This window comes from Mustela erminea, chromosome 16, assembly GCF_009829155.1.
Source record: "Mustela erminea isolate mMusErm1 chromosome 16, mMusErm1.Pri, whole genome shotgun sequence".
Taxonomy (NCBI): domain Eukaryota; kingdom Metazoa; phylum Chordata; class Mammalia; order Carnivora; family Mustelidae; genus Mustela; species Mustela erminea.
In genome coordinates, this window is record NC_045629.1 from 25,207,446 (window position 1) to 25,228,447 (window position 21,002).

Below are 21,002 nucleotides of genomic sequence, written 5' to 3' on the forward strand. Positions count from 1 at the left end.
CCTCATCCAGGCCCTTTTACTGGCCCACGCAATAAAACTCTGTATTATTGATTTTCTGGTGGGATAAATTTTTTTTTTTTAAGATTTTATTTATTTATTTGGCAGACAGAGATCACAACTAGGCAGAGAGGCAGGGAGGTTGGGGGGGCGGGTAGGGAGCAGACTCCCAGTTGAGCAGAGAGCCTCAGGCAGGGCTCGATCCCAGGACTCCGGGATCACGACCTGAGCTGAAGGCAGAGGCTTTAACCCACTGAGACACCCAGGCGCCCGATTTTCTGGTGGGATAAAATTTTAAAATAATTTTTGATCCACAGTTTTAGGCCAGTCCTTAAATGTTCTTCAGTGAAATACCAGTAAGAGAAGAGGACAGAGAGTGCAATATGTAGCTGTAAGTAGCCCCTAAACTAAAATTTTGTTTGATGATTATGATTAAATCTTAATGAAATTATTCACCTGGGGCACCTGGGTGGCTCAGTGGGATGAGGCCTCTGCCTTCGGCTCAGGTCATGGTCCCAGGGTCCTGGGATCGAGCCCCACATCGGGCTCTCTGCTTGGTGGGGAGCCTGATTCCTCCTCTCTCTCTGCCTGCCTCTCTGCCTACTTGTGATCTCTGTCTGTCAAATAAATAAATAAAATCTTAAAAAAAAAATCTTAAAAAAAAATTATTCACCTCATTTCATTACATACCATTGCTTTAAATATTAAAAAAAGTTTCACTTTCCTGAATCTTTCAGTAAAATGATGCCACAGGAAAATATGTTTACTTTATGGTTTTGAATAAACTGGTGTTATACCTAAGAATAACCTTTAACTCCAGGCTGGGAAGAAGCGGAGGCTTGGAGGAAAGGAAGAAAAAGCAGACCCTTTGTGTGAGAGCCCTGAATGACAAAATAAGTTTCAGTTTGGAAACCAGGAGTTTGTTTGCTTTGCTCATAATGTGCCTTAACCCTTATTTCCTTAGACTCTATTCCCCTGTATTGTTTGCAAATGCGACTTACTTTCCATGGGACCATTAGAGCCCTAAGGTGCAGTCCCTTCCAACTTAACACTCTCTTCGAGATAGTCCAAATGTCCTGCTTGTCCAGCTAATATTAACTGAGCACTTATTATGCACCTGATTTCCTTTTAAACCCTTTACATTTGTCAAGTCTTTTAATCGTCCCCAAAAATCTATGATGAGGTTATTATTATAATGCCCAACATACAGAAGAGAAAACTGAGATACAACTAGTCCAAGGTCACCCAGCTAGTGGATAACTGGCAGAGGTTATTACAAACTAGGCATTCTTAATGGCTACAATATAGTGCTTTATTTAAATGACTCCACATTTTAAACTATGGCCTTAAAGCAATAACAAACGTGTAAAATTAAAACACATAAAGCCTTGATAATGTTGGATGTGTTTTCAAAGTAGACTTTGTAATAATATTGGATATTGAAAAGTGCATAAATCATGTTCAGAGGTAACTATCACTCACGTAGAGAAACAGAATATAACCAGAGCCCGCTGTTCCCTCCTACGCTCTTACGTTTCAAAGTCCAAAAATAAGTATCCCCTTATTGTTTAAAAGCTGAACTCCATAATCTACTTAAAACCCTAATTAAATTCATTTCCATAGTAATATACTCTTTCTAGAGTAGTGATCCTCAAAATGTGGTCCCCAGACAAGCAGCCGCTCTAGCATCATCTGGGAACTTGTTAGACTTGCAAATTCAAGGAACTCAAGCCAGACCTACAGAACAGAAACTCTGGGAGTGGAGCCCAGCAATGATGTTTCAACAACCCCCCAGCGGACTGTGACGCGCGCTAAGGTTGGAGAGGCATGGAGGTACGTCCGCTGCGATGGTTTTGATTGGGGATCGCATGCTGTCTTACGCGAATACTAGCGTATAAAGCGTTACCCTTAAATAACGGTGACAAATTCTAATAACCTGCCTTTTTGAAGCACACCGCCGGTAAGATGCTTTTCTATTTTAACTAACCGCGTTTCCGTTCCCGTCCATACTGCATTTTATCAGGACTAGAAAGCAGGTTCCTCACGTCCTAATCTCCCCGGTAGCTCTGTCTGTACTAATCCAGTTGACCCGCAAAGCCCGGCCCCAGCGCCGCGACGAATTCAACATCCAGAGGCGGGAGCAGGCATCGGCCAATCAAAAGCAGCGCTCGCCCATCCTGGCAGTGTGATTGGTGGTTTCCCACCGGCGGACGCGACCCTTGGGGGCACGCCCAGGGTCTTCCAGCACCAGCCAATCCTCGCTCGGCGCCTGGAGGGGCGGACCTGTTCGAGTGATTTAACATGGCGGAAAGTGCTACCGTAGAGGCGCCGAGTCCGCGGGGTTGTGCGGATGGGGAAGACGCAGACCCCCCAGAAGAGGGGATGGCAGAAACGCCGAGAGATGATCAGGAGCAATTTGAGTGCCAGGAATTGCTCGAGTGGCAAGTGCAGGTGGGGGCCCCTGGGGAAGAAGAGGCCTCTGGCCCGGTGGCGGAGGCCGAGGCGATAGCTGCCGGTTGGATGCTCGATTTCCTCTGCCTCTCTCTTTGCCGGGCCTTCCGCGACGGTCGCTCCGAGGACTTCCGCCGGACCCGCGACAGTGCCGAAGGTGAGTGCTGGGCAGGTCCGGCGGGGGGCTGCGCTGGGGCCGGGGCGACGATGCGCCGCGGGGCGGGAACGGCGGCGGGCGGTCGAGGCCTGGTTTGCCGCGCCGTACACCTACCTAGTCGGGTCGGTGGCGACGGGGGCTGCTGCGGCGGTCGGCCGGAGAGACCGCGGCTCTGAGGAGAACGTCGGTTCGAATCTCGCATTGGCCCGTTTTCGGCTTCTCAGTTCTTCTCAGATTCTTGTTTTTTCTCTTCAGTAAAAAGGATAAGACCCTCCTCCCCCCGCTTGTAGAACTGATAGAAGATTCGGTGAGTGAAAATGCATAAAATTGCCCAGTGTCCCAAGTTCTTTTTCTAATTTGGCGCTTGTATTTGGTGTTTCTTTCGACTCAGGTGTTCCTGTGGTGGCGTTTATGAAGCGGTCACAATGGCCTCCAAGTGACCCCAGCACCAGGGTTTTGGGTTATTTTGTGAGCTTTTCCAATCCCATTTGGCCTGCTTGCACATTATAGGCTGCAGGGAAAAAATAACTTGTCAGTGAAATGTGCTCCTTAGACAACACAGCCTTGGACCGACAAAGACACAGACTCCTAGAGAAGACTAGCCTGGCTTTTTTAGTGGTAACAGAAAGGTGCTCTGCTATTTAATATAAAATTAAATATTTTGTAAAACTATATGGACACATTTCATCTTCATGGTAATCCCATTGCTTAGGCAAGTAATTTTAGTTTATAAATTGGACTAATTAAGCCGCCTCCAGTATTGGTAGGTTCAAGGGAATGCTCCACACTTGTGCCTTATCTTCCAGTTCAAGAACCCTTCCTCCAGCTCTGTCGGGTAACCCTGAACCCATGGTTAGTTAACATGAATGAGAAAGTTAAGTCGTAAATTAGTGTATTACAGTGATTTATTGAAAAGGTCCACTTTGGGGAAGAGGGTACAGTTACCTACTTGTCAATGAATTTGGGTTGGAAAGGTCAGTATGACTTCCGGTTTGGCTTAATTACCTTAATACCTTAATACAGGTATAGATGGTGTTCAGAAACAAAGTTCAGCCAAGTAAATTTGCAGATGTAATTGCAGAGCTAATAAGCAATTTCATGAATTGGGCAGACAACATCCCACCTTGCGAGTAGGCAGAGAGCTTGGTGTTGTACAAAATGGAAGATTTTTATAGATGGAAGGTGGGGCAAGAATGTTATTAGCAAAAGAAAAGGATTGTTTTAGGCTAGGTACTTTCCCTTAGGAGGAAGAGCAGGGGGTCGTATGCAGATTACCTCATCTTCCTTTGGGGCTGAAGACAACCCATTTGGCAGACTCTGGTTCCAGTCACAAAATTCCTTCCCAACAGATTAAGACTGTATTTCTGGGGGACATTGAAAGTGCAATTAGATTTGGTGTTAAGCCCCAGTTTGGGCCAGTGGTTCTCTTTTAACAGTGATTACATACAGAAGTGTGTATGTAATACCCATATATATATGGGTATTTCTATACATCTCTAGATACAGGTTAATATATATGCATGTATTTCCTCGTTCTGTTAGGTGAAAGTGCACAGAAGCAATGTAACCCTAAGTAGCAACCTATCACTCAAGTCTTGGTTTCTAATATCAGTCCTTAAGAAAGACAACCAGAGCTCTTTGGAGAAATGGCCTGATTCTGGGACTGGGACAGGAAGTGTGCAAGATGAACCTGGAGCATCTTGTACCAGAAAATAAGGAAATGCAAAAATCATCCAAACAAAAAAACCCCACAGCGGTGACATTACAAAGGGACAGGAACCAACTGCAAGAGCTGCCAATAGCCAAAGCAACTCGAGTAAGAAAAGTTTGGATTCGAACCCAAAGGTCAAATAATTATCTATGAGCCCATAATGATGGAAATAAATGGTGGGAAAAATAAATAAGTGGGAAAAGAAACAAATCTCATATAGAAGAATTCAGGTAATTTATGTAGTAGCTACTGTGTTCTCAAGAAAGTAAAGTATAACACCCCATTCCTTAAATGCGGTCTGTGCATAGGGACTTTATTTTGAAGACAACAGTATGGAATTGGAGGGAGGTTAATTTCACAGTAGAGAAACCTAACAAACACTACTTAACCCCTAGGCAGCAAGGAAGGTCAACAGGAACAGTGCCAGTTGGTGGTATGTACACTTTATTTGACGTGTTGAAGATAGAACTTCTTTGATCTTTCTCCCAAAACCCCTTCACTCATTCAAATTGTAAGGAAAACATCAAACTGCAATACAAAATGCCTCAAAACTGCCACGGTCCTCAAAACCATAGGAGTCTGAGAAACTTTCATAGCCAAGCAATGCCTAAAGAGACATGATAACTGAATGTAATGTCCTGGGTGGGATCTACAGCAGAAGAAGGACATGAAGTAAAAACTAAGAAAATCTGAATAAAGCATGGACTCTAGTTAATAATAAGATGTTACTAACGGGAAACTGGGTGGAGGGAGTATAGGACTTAATCTTCACAATATTGTAAATTAAAAACCTTTCTAAAAAATAGACTCCTTTTGAGGTTCTAGAACAAGACCCAAAGAATAATCTAGGCCACCTCTATTATTTTGAAGTTAAGGGCACAGAAACCCAGAGAAAGTAAACTATTTTCAAAGTTGTTCTGCTAATCAGTGACATATAAATTTGAACATAGTGTTATCTGTCTCCATTTTTGACCAAAAGGACTCCCTTTTATCTTTTATAGGATTTCATGTATTACAATTTTCAGTGTTATAAAAATACACAACTCTTGATGCTTTCTCAAAAATTCTTAGCACTTTCATTCTGACTCAGAATTGTTCTCACACCTCACTTAATTCAGATAATACCTTTCCCAGACTGTTATTCCTAACCTGTCTCTTTCCATGGGAAGCAGTGTAAGATAGTGGGTAAGAGCATGGGCTCCAGAATAAATTGTCTGAATTTGATTCCCGACTCTTCTACTTTCTAGTTGTAAAACCTGAATCAAGTTACTTACCTTTCGGTACCTCAATTTCTTCATCTTTAGAATGGTGACAGTAGTATCTACCTCACAGAGCTGTTGATCGGTATAAAGTAAGGTTTCTCAGCCTCAGCACTGTTGACAGGTTGCACCACATAATCCTTTGTTCTGTGTATGTATGAGAGTAGAGGGGGGTGAAGGTGGAGCTTCTGTACATAGTAGGATGTTTAGCATTTCCGTAACCTCAACTACTAGATGCTAGGAGCATCCCCCTTACATTCATGATAATCAGAATTGTCTCAGACACTGCCAGAACTCCTCTAGGGGTCAAAAAGACCTAGTTAAAAACCACTGGTGTAAAGTGCTTAGACTAGTACCTGGTATTAGAAGTGCTTAAATCTGGTTGCTGTTGTATATAGTCACTAGATCTCCCTATGTGTCTTTCTGTCAGCAGTGTTTGGTTACAAACAGAAAAAGCAGATAGCAAGGTTCAACCAGGTTTTCATTGTTTTTGCTTTATTTATTGTCTGACAGGTACAAAGAACAGAAGGGCAGTGGTGCGTAAGATAATTTGTAGTTTTTGCAGAATGGACTAAAAGGAAGTGAAGAGAAGTAAAGATAGAGGTCTTTCTTCTCTAGAATAGAGTATATTCTTTTGTTTTGCTTTTGTACCATACTTTTAACCTTTGTGACATTAAAATTTTAATAACTTGCATAAATTTGGGGTTGTGTCTTCTCAAACTAAAACCTTCCTGAGGAGCAGGGGCTATCTTATCAGTTCCTAACATTGGCTAGCAGTAGATGTTTACTAAATATTGAATGAATTGTTTAAATTTTATATAAGTTTTGTGCTCTCTCTGAATCCTGTTTAATTATATTGTGGCTGTATTTGGTCCAGATAATCTCTAGGATAGCACAAGAGTATGCTATTTTAGAATTGAAATAAATACAAATAAATATATTTGCCTCTTACTTCCTTAGTAACTGCAGGACTGCTTTTTGATTTTGCTAGCTGATTTAATCTTTATATACAATAGCCAAGCCCTGAGTGAAGTATAACAGTGGCATCTTCAGGTTTTACTTTATAAACATTATTTCCTCAGAGAAGCTTTCCTATCTTATCCCTCCAGCTAGCTACTAAAACACACACTAGGTTTGTTATATTGCACCCGCAGCATATGTACTTGTCTTTTTCAGTTTTCCCCATGTTTTTACTTTAATTACTCAATCATTTGTCTTTCATTTCTACATAGTAATAAACTCATTGAGGCCCAGGATTATGGTTTATGCACCATGATACTCACTGCCTAACACAATATCTGGGTGGGCATTCAAGTAGTTAGGAGATTAATATATTTTTTAAAGATTTTATTTATTTATTTGACAGACAGAGATCACAGGTAGGCAGAGAGGCAGGCAGAGAGACAGAGGAAGAGAAGCAGGCCTCCTGCTGAGCAGAGAGCAGGATGCAGAGGGACCCCGGGGATCATGACCTGAGCCAAAAGCAGAGGCTTTAACTCACTGAGCCACCCAGGCGCAGGGAGATTAATATTAATAAATTTGTTTCTATACATCTGCAATCTTATTTCTTTGGAGTTAGGGTTGTGGAGAAACAGAGGTTTTGAAGGAAAAATAAACTTTTAATTGCTGAGATTGTATCCTGGAAGTTTTAAACCTGTCTCAAACCTAATTACAATAGGGAAGGGAACTATTCTCTTTATTTTGCTGGGTGATGATCTAGACTGGAGACAGAGAAGGGGGTGACCACAAGTTCCCAAGAATGAGGGACATAAGTCCATTCTTGTACTGTCTCTATCTGAGGTACAACCCCTAAGACCCCTATCAAAGGGTAAAAGGTAGCTGTATGGACTCAGTTTGCTTCCATTTTCCAGAGCTTTTCTATCTAGCAGTCACCAGTGGACAAAGCAAAAACCAAGGCACACCCATGACAGCCCCTTCAAATTTCCAGAGTAAGTGTTAGAGCTGAGCGGCATCTTTGAAACATTCCTCTTAGATGAGCTGCGTTATGATTTTTTTTTTTGGCCCTGAGGAACCACACTCAAGGTGGTTTTAGCCTGGGAATTGGAACATGGAGCATCTTATTCTGCCACCACAAACTCTTCTACCAGCCAGCATGGCAAGTCTGACCTGCTCACTGTCAGCCTCTCCGCTTGCCCAGGAGCCTCTGCTTAGCAGAGCATTATAGTAGAGTGTTAAGGTGAAAGTGCAGAGCAACCGCCAGAGGTGGCTGCCCTGAGGGAGGTCATGCATCTCCGGGCCCATAGGCCTGGGGGGCTCAGTGTCGCACCTGTCGGGACTGCAGGACCAGCTTGACCATCTTCACTGGCCTCCTGCCTCCCTCTGGTGCTACGCTGTAGCCCTCCTGGAGCTTCCGCATCAGGGTTGCCAAATGCTGGAGTTGCCTATTGGGGCAGAGGCTTTATTGCAGCATCCCCACGGTAAGAAAGACCAACACACTGTTTGTTGGATTCGGCTGTGAGCTCACTTCTTCGACCCGCACAGCCCCTGGAAAAGACTTCGGGGCCTAGGGTCTAGTACCCTGTCGCCACCGGGCCATCCCTGTCTTCGGCCAGCTTGCCCCAGTAAATGTTTTTTTTTTTTTTTAAAGTCTTTGTGAACTTAAGAGACTCACTTAACTGAAACCTTGACTGAAATAATATGAAGTATTTCCTATAATAGGAGTTTTAAGGTATAAAATAAGCTTCCAGCTAATGATTTGACACATTTTATAGTTTTGAATCTAATTGTCCCTTTTTGTTAGTATAGAGTGCTACCTGTGGAAGTACTATTAAATATTTATTATTCTGCATGTGAAAATCTATTTTATTTTGTAAGTGTTCATTGCTATTTTTCTCATTTTTAAAAAATTGCCTGTAAACAAAAGTATACAGTTCCCAGTTTGTGATAGTTTTTGTGTGTAACCTATTATTACTCAGCCAACCACACAGAGGCGCTGCTGGGTCAAGTTTGGGTTTTTTAAAAAAATGTTTTAATGTTTTTCTTTTTCAGCTATTATTCATGGACTGTCCAGTCTAACAGCTTATCAGTTGAGAACGATATACATATGTCAGTTTTTGACAAGAATTGCCTCAGGAAAAGCCCTTGGTAAGTATGTGTTTTTATCTTATTTTGGAAATGTTTTAATCTATGCCTAAAGGTAAAACAATGAGAACAGATGAGATCTGTTATTTTTGAGAGTTTGCACAGTGTGTTTGGGATGTTCATCTATACAAGCATATCTAAAGCAACTAAAAGAAATAATAGTTACAGTCTTCTTAGAGCACTGGTTGTCAAACTTAGCTTGCTTCAGAAGTATTAGAGAAATTGTTTAAAAAAAACAAAACAAAACAAAAACAAAAACAAAAATCAGAATTCTCCACCATGAATTCCTAATGAGGTAGGATGGATGGGAGGGGCTGTGGAGTTTGTGTTTGTATTGGAATTTCCAGATGCTTCTGACACTGCTATTGCTAAGCTATACTTTATGGAGAGTTCACCTCATACTGGACTGTATGGTAAGTTTGTGGTGACTCTTACTATCATACACACTTTTTTTCGTAGCAACTATGATAATTGACACCTCTTATTTGAACTGGATTTCTGCACTTCTTTAGATAGGCGAATATGATTTGTAGCTATAATAGCTCTCTCCTTTATCTCTACAGGTTATTTTAGATTGTAATGGGTAAGACTGCTTCAGTTTTGAGTAATGCCTGATATTTACAACATGGTCATTTAAAGGACCTCTTGATGCAAATAATTACATATTTATGTTGGTTTTTATAATTTACATAATGCTTTCCCAGAGTGCCAGTTGGTAGGCGGTACTTAAAATGAAACCAGTTACTTACAGTCCTGTTGTGTTATATGAAATCCCAGTGTGCTTGTACCATTCTCATGGCCCTCACTATCTAGCCCTGGCTCATATAGCATACTCTCTGGGAGTGAGGCTGGGTCTAGAGTTGGTGCCATGACCATAAGTGAACAGGACTAGAAGCAGAGTAAATGTTGGGGAGATCTATAAGTAGTCTGGGCCTAAAACTAAAAAAGAAAACCATCTTGATGTGGACACAGAGAATTTCTGATCACGTAGACAGTAAGTTAGCATGGTTGTTAACGGTTTTTTGTAAATTAAAATATGACAATATACTCTAAAGTGCCCAGCTGCATTTCACATACTAGCAGTTGTTCAGTAGTTCTTACTTTCTCCCCTGACAACCCTTCCCCCAACCTGTCTTTTCATTCTGAAAAGAAATGCAGATTTTATGTGTAACCCCACTAATCTTGAAATTCACCAGGATCCCCCTTTTAAGTATATCTTAGAATAGGCCCACGTCATTTATCAAGAGTCAGTGTATTTCACCATAATGAGCTCAAGTGAAGCCACAAAATTTTAATTTATATGTTGGATTTTTAGCTATACATAACTCTTTTGTCTTATTTTTAAGCGGTTGCTCAACAGCAGCACTGCCTAATAGAAAAATAATGTGAACTACATATGTAATTGAAAAGAAATAGGTGGAATTAATTTCAGCAGTATCCTACTTATCCCAATATTTCTAAAATATATATCAACATGTAATCCATATAAAACATGTTAATAGGATATTTTACCCCTTTTTTTGCAGTAAGTCTTTGAAATCTGGGGTATATTTGATACTTAAAGTGCATCTCAGTTTGCAGTTAGCTATATTTTGACAGCTCATTAATTATATACAGCCAGTGGCTACCATATTAGCTTTCGTTTCCTGCTGCAGATAGCTTTAAAATATGGTAAATGTCTTGAAGGTGAAATGTTTGTCTATGGCAGCCACCCTCATCTCATGGAACTTTATTTTTTAAGATACGTGCGACTCTGGGAGACTTCCCTTCCTTTCCACTCCAGCTTTCTGCAGCACCCCAGAACTCAGCAGATGTCTTGAGGGGAAAACCAACTATGTGTTTTCAGTTCCTCTAGTTTCCAGTCCACCGAAGTAGCCCCAAGGAAACCACCAGAAGCTTTTCCTCATTTTCTTAACCCAGTGAAATCTCCCTGCCTGGAATACACTGAATCTTCATCCTTATAAGCAAATATGGCCAGGGAAGAAAAGCGGCAAATCACTGACTAACTCCTGGAAATGTAGTTCATCTGGTTCTCTTTGCTTCCATCACTATCCCATGTCTTTTAGCAATATGACTTTGCAACTTACTCCACTTTTTTCTAGTTGTAACAAGAGTGTTGGCCTACTGTAATATCCTATATTCTGCTAGAAGGTGAAAGGCTACTCTAAAATTTTTGAAATTAAGATCTAACATAGGTACATTTTTTTCTGTATCTCACATTTATAAGAAGGCAGCAGATTAATGAGATGGGTTAGATAATGTCAGTCAAGAAAGACTTAATAGGAAATATAAATACTGAAATGAGTTTTTAAAAGAAAAACAAATGTGAAATGAAGATGGATTAGGCAGTCTGCCCTTCCATTTCACACTTTCCAGCACATAGTCTAACCTTACCAAGCATCTTGTTATTCCTGAAACATACCTTTTTTCTGATATAGAGTAAGTGGTTTTTAAAGGTTCTGGTTTCTGCTTTCTGCTACTCGCTAGCTGAGTGACCGAAGTCTCAGGTTCTACTTTATAAGACAGGATTGGTAATGTTATAAATCCTTCTAAAGAAATTGTTTGAATAAAGGAGATACTGCATGTTAAGCACTTAGCATAGAGCCTAACAGGTTAATAGTACCTTAGTATGTGTTGACTATGAGTGTGAATATCTTTTTTTTTTTTTTTTTTAAGATTTTATTTATTTGACAGACAGAGATCACAAGTAGGCAGAGAGGCAGGTAGAGAGAGGAGGAAGCAGGCTCCATGCTGAGCAGAGAGCCTGATGCGGGCCTTGATCCTAGGACTCTGGGATCATGACCTGAGCCAAAGGCAGAGGCTTTAACCTACTGAGCCACCCAGGCGTCCAGAATGTGAATATCTTTTGTCCTCTTCTTCCTTATGTTCTACCGCTGCCTTTCTGAAATATTCTTCCCACCCTTCTCCTCTTCACTTAGTTATCTCCTGTTTATATTCAGTGTCCCAGTTTGGATGGTTTCTCTTTCATAAAGGATTCTTTTGTTAGTATCCTTTCATAGAGCTGGTCTCCTTGGAAAACATAGATGCATGGGCTCTACCCTGTACTAATAAAATCAGTCTCTAAAGGGTGGGTCGAGGCATCTGCATTTTTATAAAAGCTCCTCAGGTGATTTTGAGGTATAGGTAGGGTTGAGAAGCACTGGCATAACACATAATTCTAGTAGAGTACCAGTCAAATTGGTTTGTCTTTCTTCATAGCTAGCATGTAAGTTTCATAAGGTCAGGAACTGTTTCTTCTTCCTGGTCAGATCCTAAGTATCTGGTATAAGGCCTGGAATATAAAGAGACTTTCTTTGTATATGAATTATATGTTTATGTTTAAAATGTTGGATAAACAATTAGAAGATAACAGGAAATTGTTTCTACAAAGTAGGAGTTGTTGAAACTGCTAACATTTAAATTTCATGCTCCTTCCAGTTTTTCAAAGGAAAAAAAAAGGAAATTAACTTGAAAAGTTATATCACTTGCCTAAACTATTGTATACAGGAATAGTACCTGGCACATAGTATATACTCAGTAAATATTTAAAGAACTGAAATCATAAAAAATTGACAAAATAAGGTTCTGCTTAGCTTCCTAAATTATTTATTTTTGTTCTGGTTTTAAAAGATGCACAGTTTGAAACTGATGAACGAATTACACCCTTGGAATCAGCCCTGATGATTTGGGCTTCAATTGAAAAAGAACATGACAAACTTCATGAAGAAATAGAGAATTTAGTTAAAATTCAGGTATGTGTGTTATATTATTATTACTATTTTGCATATAACATCAAAAGAAATTAAGAGCCACTTAACAGAAGTTGAGCAGTAAACCCAAAGTAAAATTTAATATAATAATTCTCTTCAGAAATTTGACCTTTGGTTTATAATCTTCATGCAGGCTCTAAGAACTGGGACTTAATGTTTGCTACCTAAGTATATATTTGCCCCCATATGAGAAAATACATCACATTGATTTAAAGATCACAAAGCAACTTTCAAAAACAAATGGCTTGTGCTCTCACAGTTTCTATTCAAGGTTACAAATATTAAAAAAAAAAAAATTTTTAAAGAAATCAATGGATTTTTGTAAATAGGAGAATGTAAAACTTTAGGTATGTAGAGGGAATTTTAGAAGTCACCTATTAAAGAGTAAGAAGCTAAAACAGTCATTCAAAGATACAGTAGCAGGGAAAATATGTTTTGCTAGCAGGCAAAGCAAATACTAAGGATTGTTCTAATTAAATATATTTGTCCTCATTTTTAGAAAATTATTTTATGGTGGGGTAGGAGAAAAAAATCTGAATGATCTCTCACCTTCCCCCAAATTAATTATTGTTAGTTTGGTGACTGCCAACGAGAATTAAAACCAGAAGAGAATGGCAGAAATATGACTACTACTTCTAAGAATTTCAGCCTGGGACAAAGAAATGTGTTATATTATCTCAGTTTTGGGGGGTTCCAGAGAAGAAGGCCATCATTTTATACTAGTTTAACATTGAGTGGGTTACCATAGCAAACATGTAATACATTGCATACTATTTGTCAGGTACTGTTCTAGGCACTTTTCACGTAGAAATCCAGTCCTTACGGCAACCCTATGAATAGGTACTAGTATCTCCACCATTTTACATACAAAGAAACAGAGGCACACGAGGTTAAGTAGCTTGCCAGAGCTACCCAGATGATATTGGAAATTCCCTGTTTTATTATATACATTATCAGAAAGGCCAGATTATCAAATGCTCATTCAGAAGCATCTGGCTTCTGTTTCTGTTAGAAATTTTCCAGGGATTCTAACTAGCTAATTTTATGTATCCTAATAATCATGAATGCCAACTACCTCCTCTTTCATTTCCCTTTTGCCCAAGTTAATATTTAGGTGGGTCCTAAATGTATATAATGTAGCTCCTAATTTATTTATTAATGTCTGCTTTTAATTGGCCTAAATTCGAAAGAGCTAGAAATCTGTGCATTTATCAGTAAATATGCAAGGGGCCAGTGAAACATTTTTTACATCTTTTTCAAACCACAGTTATTTCATCTTTGTAAAGATATTTCCTGTCATGTATCAGAAAGTAAGTAAAGTAGTAGATAAGTAACTACTTTAAGTAACGTAGTTTAGACTTAACAGGATTTATATCGATATTAAACAATAGTTATACAATAAAGCAATCTAAGGTTTGTATTTGTCATCTTGTCTTTTAGGCTATAGCTGTTTGTATGGAAAATGGCAATTTTAAAGAAGCAGAAGAAGTCTTTGAAAGAATATTTGATGACCCGAATTCTTATGAGGTAGTTGTTTATAATAGAATCAGAATTTTAGAATTGCTTATATGGAGTGAGGTAAATGAAAGAACACTGGAGAAAGAAAGTGATGCTTTATCTTTTAAACAGTATAGAACAGTGCTGTCCAATAGAAATATAATTGCAAATCACACATGTGTTAGTAGCCACATTATAAAAGGTAAACTAGGGGCGCCTGGGTGGCTGGCTCAGTGGGTTAAGCCTCTGCCTTCGGCTCAGGTCATGGTCTCAGGGTCCTGGGATCGAGCCCCACATCGGGCTCTCTGCTCAGTGGGGAGCCTGCTTCCTCCTCTCTCTCTGTCTGCCTCTCTGCCTACTTGTGATCTCTGTCTGTCAAATAAATAAATAAATCTTTAAAAAAAAAAAGTTAAACTAGTGAAACGGATTTTAATATTTCATTTAGCCCAATATATCCAGAAACATCATTTTTAACATTTAATCAACATAAAAAAATATTGATGGGTTATTTTATACTCTTTTTTTGTAGGGGGTCTTTGAAATCTGGTGTGTATTTTTTACCTATGTCTAAATTCAGGTCTCACATTTCAGGGGCTCAGTAACTACCTGTGGCTAATGGCTACCATATTGGGCAGCACAGGTACAGAAAAAAAGCTGCTTTTTTTTTTTTTAAGATTTTATTTATTTATTTGAGACAGAGAGAAAGAGAGCACCTACATGGGCAGGTGGGAGGGGCAGAAGCAGGCTCCCCGCTGGTCTGGGAGTCTGGTGGCCCTGGGGTCATGACCTGGGCTAAAGGCAGCCAGTTAACCTACTGGGCAACCCAGGCACCCACAGAAAAAAAAGAAAAAAACAACAGTATAGCTCGTTTTTCTAGAGGGTTCTTACGTGATCATTAGTAGTTTATGTATTTATGTGTAATGTTAAGATCAATTGAACTTAGTTCTTTAAAGATTAAAAATAAAATGTTAGAATAAATTGAGCTTATTTTTACTTAAAGAAATAAAAAATAGTTTTATACATTTTTAGTGAAGTTTATTGAATAGTAGCATACTATTAATAGCATATCTGTACTATAAGTGTATAAAAAGATGTTTTTGCAAAAGAAACATGCTTTTGTAATGACCCCCTAAATCAGGAAAAAGAACATTGCCCACACCCTCCTGTCACTGTCCCTCCCATCTTTTCAAGGATAGCCATTATCCTGACTTGCAACATCCAAAATTAGTTCTACTTGTTTCCATATTTTATGTAATGTAATCATTTAGCAAGGGTTTTTTTTCGTTGTTGTTGTTTTAGATTTTATTTATTTATGTGACAGAGACAGTGAGAGAGGGAACACATGGAGGGGGAGGGGGAGAGGGAGAAGCAGACTCCCCCAGTGCAGGGCTCGATCCCAAGACGCTGGGATCATGACCTGAGCCGAAGGCAGACACTTAATTACAGAGCCATCCAGGTGCCCCCATATAGCAAGTTTATGTAAGATTGATCCATGGTGTTGCTTGTAACAATAGTTGACTTGGTCTCATTGTTCCATTATTAGAATATGCAACTTAGGGACGCCTGGGTGGCTCAGTGGGTTAAAACCTTTGCCTTCAGCTCAGGTCATGATTCCAGGGTCCTGGGATCGAGCCCCACATCGGGCTGTCTGCTTAGCAGGGAGCCTGCCTCCCCCCGCTCTCTGCCTGCCTCTCTGCCTACTTGTAATCTCTGTCTGTTAAATAAATAAATAAAATCTTTAAAAAAAAAATAAAAAAGAATACTACTGTTGAGAAACATTTGATTTACTTCCTGTTTGGGGCTGTTACCTTCTTTTACACATCTTTTGTAGAACAAATAATACGTGTTTCTGTTGGATATATACTTACAGAATTGATGGGTTGTGGGATATACATATACTTGGTTTTAGTAGATTCTGCCAAACAGTTTTCCAAAGTGGTTATGTTATATCCGTTCGCTCAGTAGTGTGGAAGAGTTCCACTTGCTTTACAGACCTGCCCTGTAGTTTTCCTTGTAGTCATTCTGGCAAATATGTAGTAGCATCACATTGGGTTTTGGTTTCTCTTCCTTTGAATAGTGAAGTTGAGCACCTTTGAGCGTGCTTGTATAGAGTTGGGGGTGATCACCTTAATCTGTTGAGGGACTGAGCAGAGTCAAGAGTAGGTTGAAGTTTTATTAAGGCTCCGTTTATTTCTAATTTGCTTTTGTTTCTAAGGTATAAACCTCCACAGAGATTCCACCTGAAAGCTTGATGTGTTTATTGGGTTCCGTGCCCCTACATTTTTTGCCTTAACATGTGAGGTTACTGAAAAACCCCACTCTGTACAGCACAGAAAAAAAAAAAAAAAAGCTTACAGCCAATAAGCGTAAAAGGAAGTGCTTAACCTCACTAGCATGAGTAATCAGGGCAATCCCACGTAATACATTGAAATAGTATTAACTAAACCTCAGGCTGGCAATGATTAAAATACCTTAGAATACTAACAGTTGACTCAAGGAGTGGAGAAATGGTAAGGCTGCCATACCTTCTCAGTTCTGTAAATTAGCTCATAAACTTGAGAGCATTTTAGCAAAATCTGAGTATACATTCCAGCAATTCTACTTCTAGATAAGTCCCTAGAGTAATTTTTTTTTTTTACTGCACATTTTTAAAAGCCATGAAAATTTTCTTTTAAAGATTTATTTTAGAGAGAAAGCACGTAGCGGGGGAAAGACATAGGGAGAAGGAGACTTTTAAGCAGACTCCCCATTGAGCATGGAGCCCAACTTGGGACTTATTCCCAGGACCCCGAGATCATGACTTGAGCTGAAATCAAGAGTTGGTCACTCAGCTAACTGAGCCACCCAGGCACCCCTAAAAGCCATGAAGTTTTATAAAAACAAACCAACAGGTCCCACTAAGACAGTTGGTCTGGAGTAGAGACTAAGAAGTAGAATTTTTTGAAGGTCCGGTAGCTTTTACTGTGCAAAACCAGTCTTGAAAGAACTAATGTCCAAGAGAAGCTTGTACTGTGCACAAGAAGACCTATAGAAAAATGTTTAACAGTATAGCAGTAATAGAAAATAGCTTTTAAATGCTTTCAAAAGGCTGGAAGAATGGATGAATAAATGCTATTTTTGATAAGTGGAATGTTGTAATGAGAGTGAAAGCTAGTCCTATAAAAATCAAATCAACATGGATAAATGTCACAGAGTTGAGCAAATATAGCAAGTTCCAGAAAAATACGCATATGCTAAATAGTACCATATATTTATGGTTACCTTCATTCTTAGTGCAAGTGTAAAGGAATGTGTGGATATGGTAAATTCTGATTTAGGATAATGGCTGCCTTGAGAGGAGAAGCTAGAGGTGTAATCATTATGGTAGAAAAAGAGGGCTTCAGTAGTACAGATGATGTTTTATTTCTCAAATTTGGCAATGGACTTTCAAGTTCATAATTTATTTTTTAATTCTTCTGTATGTGTGTGAAATACAAAGTAGTTTAAGTAAGAAAAAAATGCATTGATGGGCTATTTAAAACAGAATTTTTAAAAATCTCATGTGTCTTTGAGTTTATAATGTGATTTTTTTGAATTAAATAAGATAGGATTTCTACCATCTTACTTGTGATTTACATGTTAATTCATTTTTCCTATTGTCTTTAGCCTTTAAAAAGGAAATTGCATAAGATAATCTCTCAGAGAGATACATTCCACTCAATTTTTCAGCACTTCAGCTACAACAACATGATGGAGAAAATTAAGAGTTATGTGAATTCTGTGATAAATGAAAAATCATCAGCCTTTCTTATGAAGGTATGCATATTTCAGAGAGACTCTAACAATAGAGTAAGGAGAGATTATTACAATAAAGGAGAATACTTGAAATAGAAATCCTTAAAAACTAATCAGAATTTTATTTAGTGATTTTTGTAGAATGACAGTGTTACAATTAGTGAATCTAAAGGGTTTATTGGTGATCTTTGTAGTATTTTTTAACTTTTTTGAAATAAGAGTTGGGGAAATTTTTCAAAATAAAAAGTTGAGGGGAGAATAGATCAAAGGAATTTTTAGCATGTTTTTAGAAAAAAGATTTAGACTGAAGAAGCACCTTTAGAAAGTTTTTTTTGTAACATTTTATCCTCAGTCTTGGCCTCAAAAAGTTTTAACTTCTGTTATAGGGGAGCACTGATTGAGTATAAATACCTGGAATTTTTATTTTTTAATTGTTATTTAATTTTTAAAAGAGTTTGTTTAGAGAGGCAGGGGAGAGAGAGAATCCCAAGCGCACTCTGTGCAGAGCATGGAGCCTGATGGAGGGCTCAGTCCCACGATGCTGAGATGATGACCTGAGCCTAAATCAGGAGGTATATGCTTAACAGACTGAGTCACCCAGCTGCCCCTATCTGGACTTTTTATTGATTTTTTTTTTTTCCTAAGTAACCTTTTATCTTAAAATTGCCTACTGAGTGCCCCATGTATCAAACATGTACAAAGAAATCTTCTCCGTACGATTTATAAACCAAGCAGGTGACTAAAGCAGCTGCTGTTGATGATAGTTACTGGAGAAAACACAACACAGTCCCTTTCTTGACCGGTGACCAGATACTTTAGTTATGACTATCAAAGAATTAGAAGGCTTAATTTTAATGTTATTTGTTCAGAATGGTGTAATGGATTCCTTTCTCTTCAACAACTCCATTTTTTAAGGCAGCAGCAAAAGTAGTAGAAAGTAGAAGGGCAAGAACAACTCAAGATAAACCTAATGGTAACAGTGTTGAAGTGGAAACTGAAGCTAATTTGGATGTAGGAAAAAGGTTCGTAAATTCATTAATACATTTTTGTTTTCATGGATTCATGTTTATGTGAAAGTATTGCTAGTGAGCCATTTTTAACAAAAATAATTTTATTATAGAGGGTATGTTTTACTGATTAGTAACATTTGGATATTTGGAGTACTGTACAGTTACTTCATAATTTATACAAATTGTTATATGTACTAAGCAAAATAGTACAGTTTAAATAGTGTGAGTAATACCATTTACCATTCTTAGGCAACGTAGGCTCTGGAACAGTGTTGAGGTTGGAAACTTGAATCCTCTGTGCCCCTTAGATCTCAGATCTCACATGCCGTTGTCAGTGCCTTACTATACTAAGTTATTCTAGTGTTTTTTGTTTTTTTTTTTAAGATTTTATTTATTTATTTGACACAGAGAGAGATAACAAGTAGGCAGAGAGAGAGAGAGAGAGAAGGAAACAGGCTGAAGCAGAGATTCTGACTCGGGACTCGATCCCAGGACTCTGGGATCATGACCTGAGCCGAAGGCAGAGGCTTTAACCCACTGAGCCACCCAGGTGCCCCTTTAGTATTTTAAGATACTGTTCGTGGGGCACCTGGGTGGCTCAGGTGGTTAAGCATCTGCCTTCAGCTCAGGTCATGATCTCTAGGTCCTGGGAACAGAGCCCCATGTAGGGCTCCTGGCTCAATGGAGAGTCTGCTTCTCCCTCTGCCTCTTCCCCTGCTTGTGCTCTCTCTCTGTCTCTCTGTTTCTCTCAAATGAACAAATAAAATCTTAAAAGAAAAAAGGATACTGTTCCTACATCTTCAGTAGTAGCCTAACCACTTCATCTGGTGCTCAATCGGGGAAATTGTGATTTGCTTCAGTGCTGGAGGGAAATGGGCTGTGTCGGTCCTATACATAGTAGTTCCCCTTGTCTGTGGGAGGATGCATTCCAAGACCCCCCGTGGAGGCCTGAAACCGCAGGAAGTACCAAACTCTATATATACTATATTTTTAACTATATATACATACCTGTGATAAAGTTTATTTATAAATTAGATACAGTAAGAGATTAACAACAACAATAGAACAGTATAATGTAGTAAAAGTTATGTGATTATGGTCTCTTCTCTCTCAGAACATCTGAGTTCTGAGACAGTGTGAGGATGTGAGCTGATAAAATGCCTCCGTGATAAGATGAAGCAAGAAGAACAATGCAGGCATCATGACCTGGTCATCATGACATAGTGTTAGGCTGATGAGATCGTCAAGAGGAGGATCATCTTCCAGGTGCAGCTGGCCATGGGTAACAGAAACTGGAAAGCAAAACCACAGATAAGGGGGACTACTGTATTGAGAGACAAATTCAGTCTCTAAAATTATTTCTTTAGGGATTTTCAAAGTTTTACCTTTTGTTTTGGCTTTAGAAGCTAACCTTATGAAGAAAATAAACTCTACCACTATCAAGTTCTTTTCTGTTGAACCTGTGGTCCATTCCCTCTATTCTTCTACCCTTAACCCAAGGCCACATGTCAAATCCATGTCATCTCTGGATGGATGGATTTGGCAGTGGATGTAATATCACTCTTTTTTTCTTGGTCATGTGACTTGAGTGCTGCAGGCTCCTCATCTCAACTACTTATTTAGAGGTGGGGATTGGGTTTCATATTGGACGGACATGCATTGCTTATACCTCAGGACTAAGCTTAGTCATTATTGTCTATCCTTGTCCCTACCTATCTGTGATCTGCTCCCTCACTGGTCTTCCCCCAAACCCAAACTCTATTAAGGTCTTACTGTTTTCTAAGATCCCTTTTAAGAAGTAGAGGTCATTTTTATTGGCTAAATTATTTCATTCTGTTTAGGAAATCAAAGTAGTAATACCAAGACCAAGTACATTGTGGAGCCTAGCCTTCCAGCACAGTGTAATACTGCTTTAAAATCAAATTAAAGCTTGCTATGATTCATGCAGATAATGAACACATTTCCTATGTACTCTCATGTAGTACTGCTGGCTTATTTCAGATGCCTCTTACACAAGACGCAATTCAGTGTGTAAACAGAACTGTTGATGTTCTCATCTCTCTCTGTATCCTGACTCTCCTCACACATCCAGTTAACTCCCCAAGTGTTGTAAATCCCATCTCCATGCTTCTTTAATATAGTTCTTCTTATTACTTGTATCCTAGGTTATTACTTAGCTTTGTACCATATAAATCCATTTTTGACATGACTTCTAGAATTAGTGTCCCATAAAAATAAACCTATTTAAGTCACTTTCCAACTTAATAATCTCTT

At 39.0% G+C, this 21,002-nt stretch overlaps 1 protein-coding gene across 2 annotated transcripts in view; it reads left to right on the plus strand.

Annotated features, from left to right (window-relative positions):
* The first annotated feature begins 2,257 nt into the window (after window positions 1–2,257).
* The window catches only part of TERF1 (telomeric repeat binding factor 1), a 33,127-nt gene continuing 14,382 nt past the window's right edge, over window positions 2,258–21,002 (plus strand). For both annotated transcript variants that reach the window (XM_032316272.1, XM_032316273.1), the window contains exons 1-6: window positions 2,258–2,605; window positions 8,585–8,680; window positions 12,308–12,429; window positions 13,888–13,974; window positions 17,590–17,739; window positions 18,634–18,740. In XM_032316272.1, coding sequence (XP_032172163.1) covers window positions 2,299–2,605; window positions 8,585–8,680; window positions 12,308–12,429; window positions 13,888–13,974; window positions 17,590–17,739; window positions 18,634–18,740 — 869 coding nt within the window. In that variant the 5' untranslated portion in view covers window positions 2,258–2,298. The remainder of the gene's footprint in view (window positions 2,606–8,584; window positions 8,681–12,307; window positions 12,430–13,887; window positions 13,975–17,589; window positions 17,740–18,633; window positions 18,741–21,002) is intronic.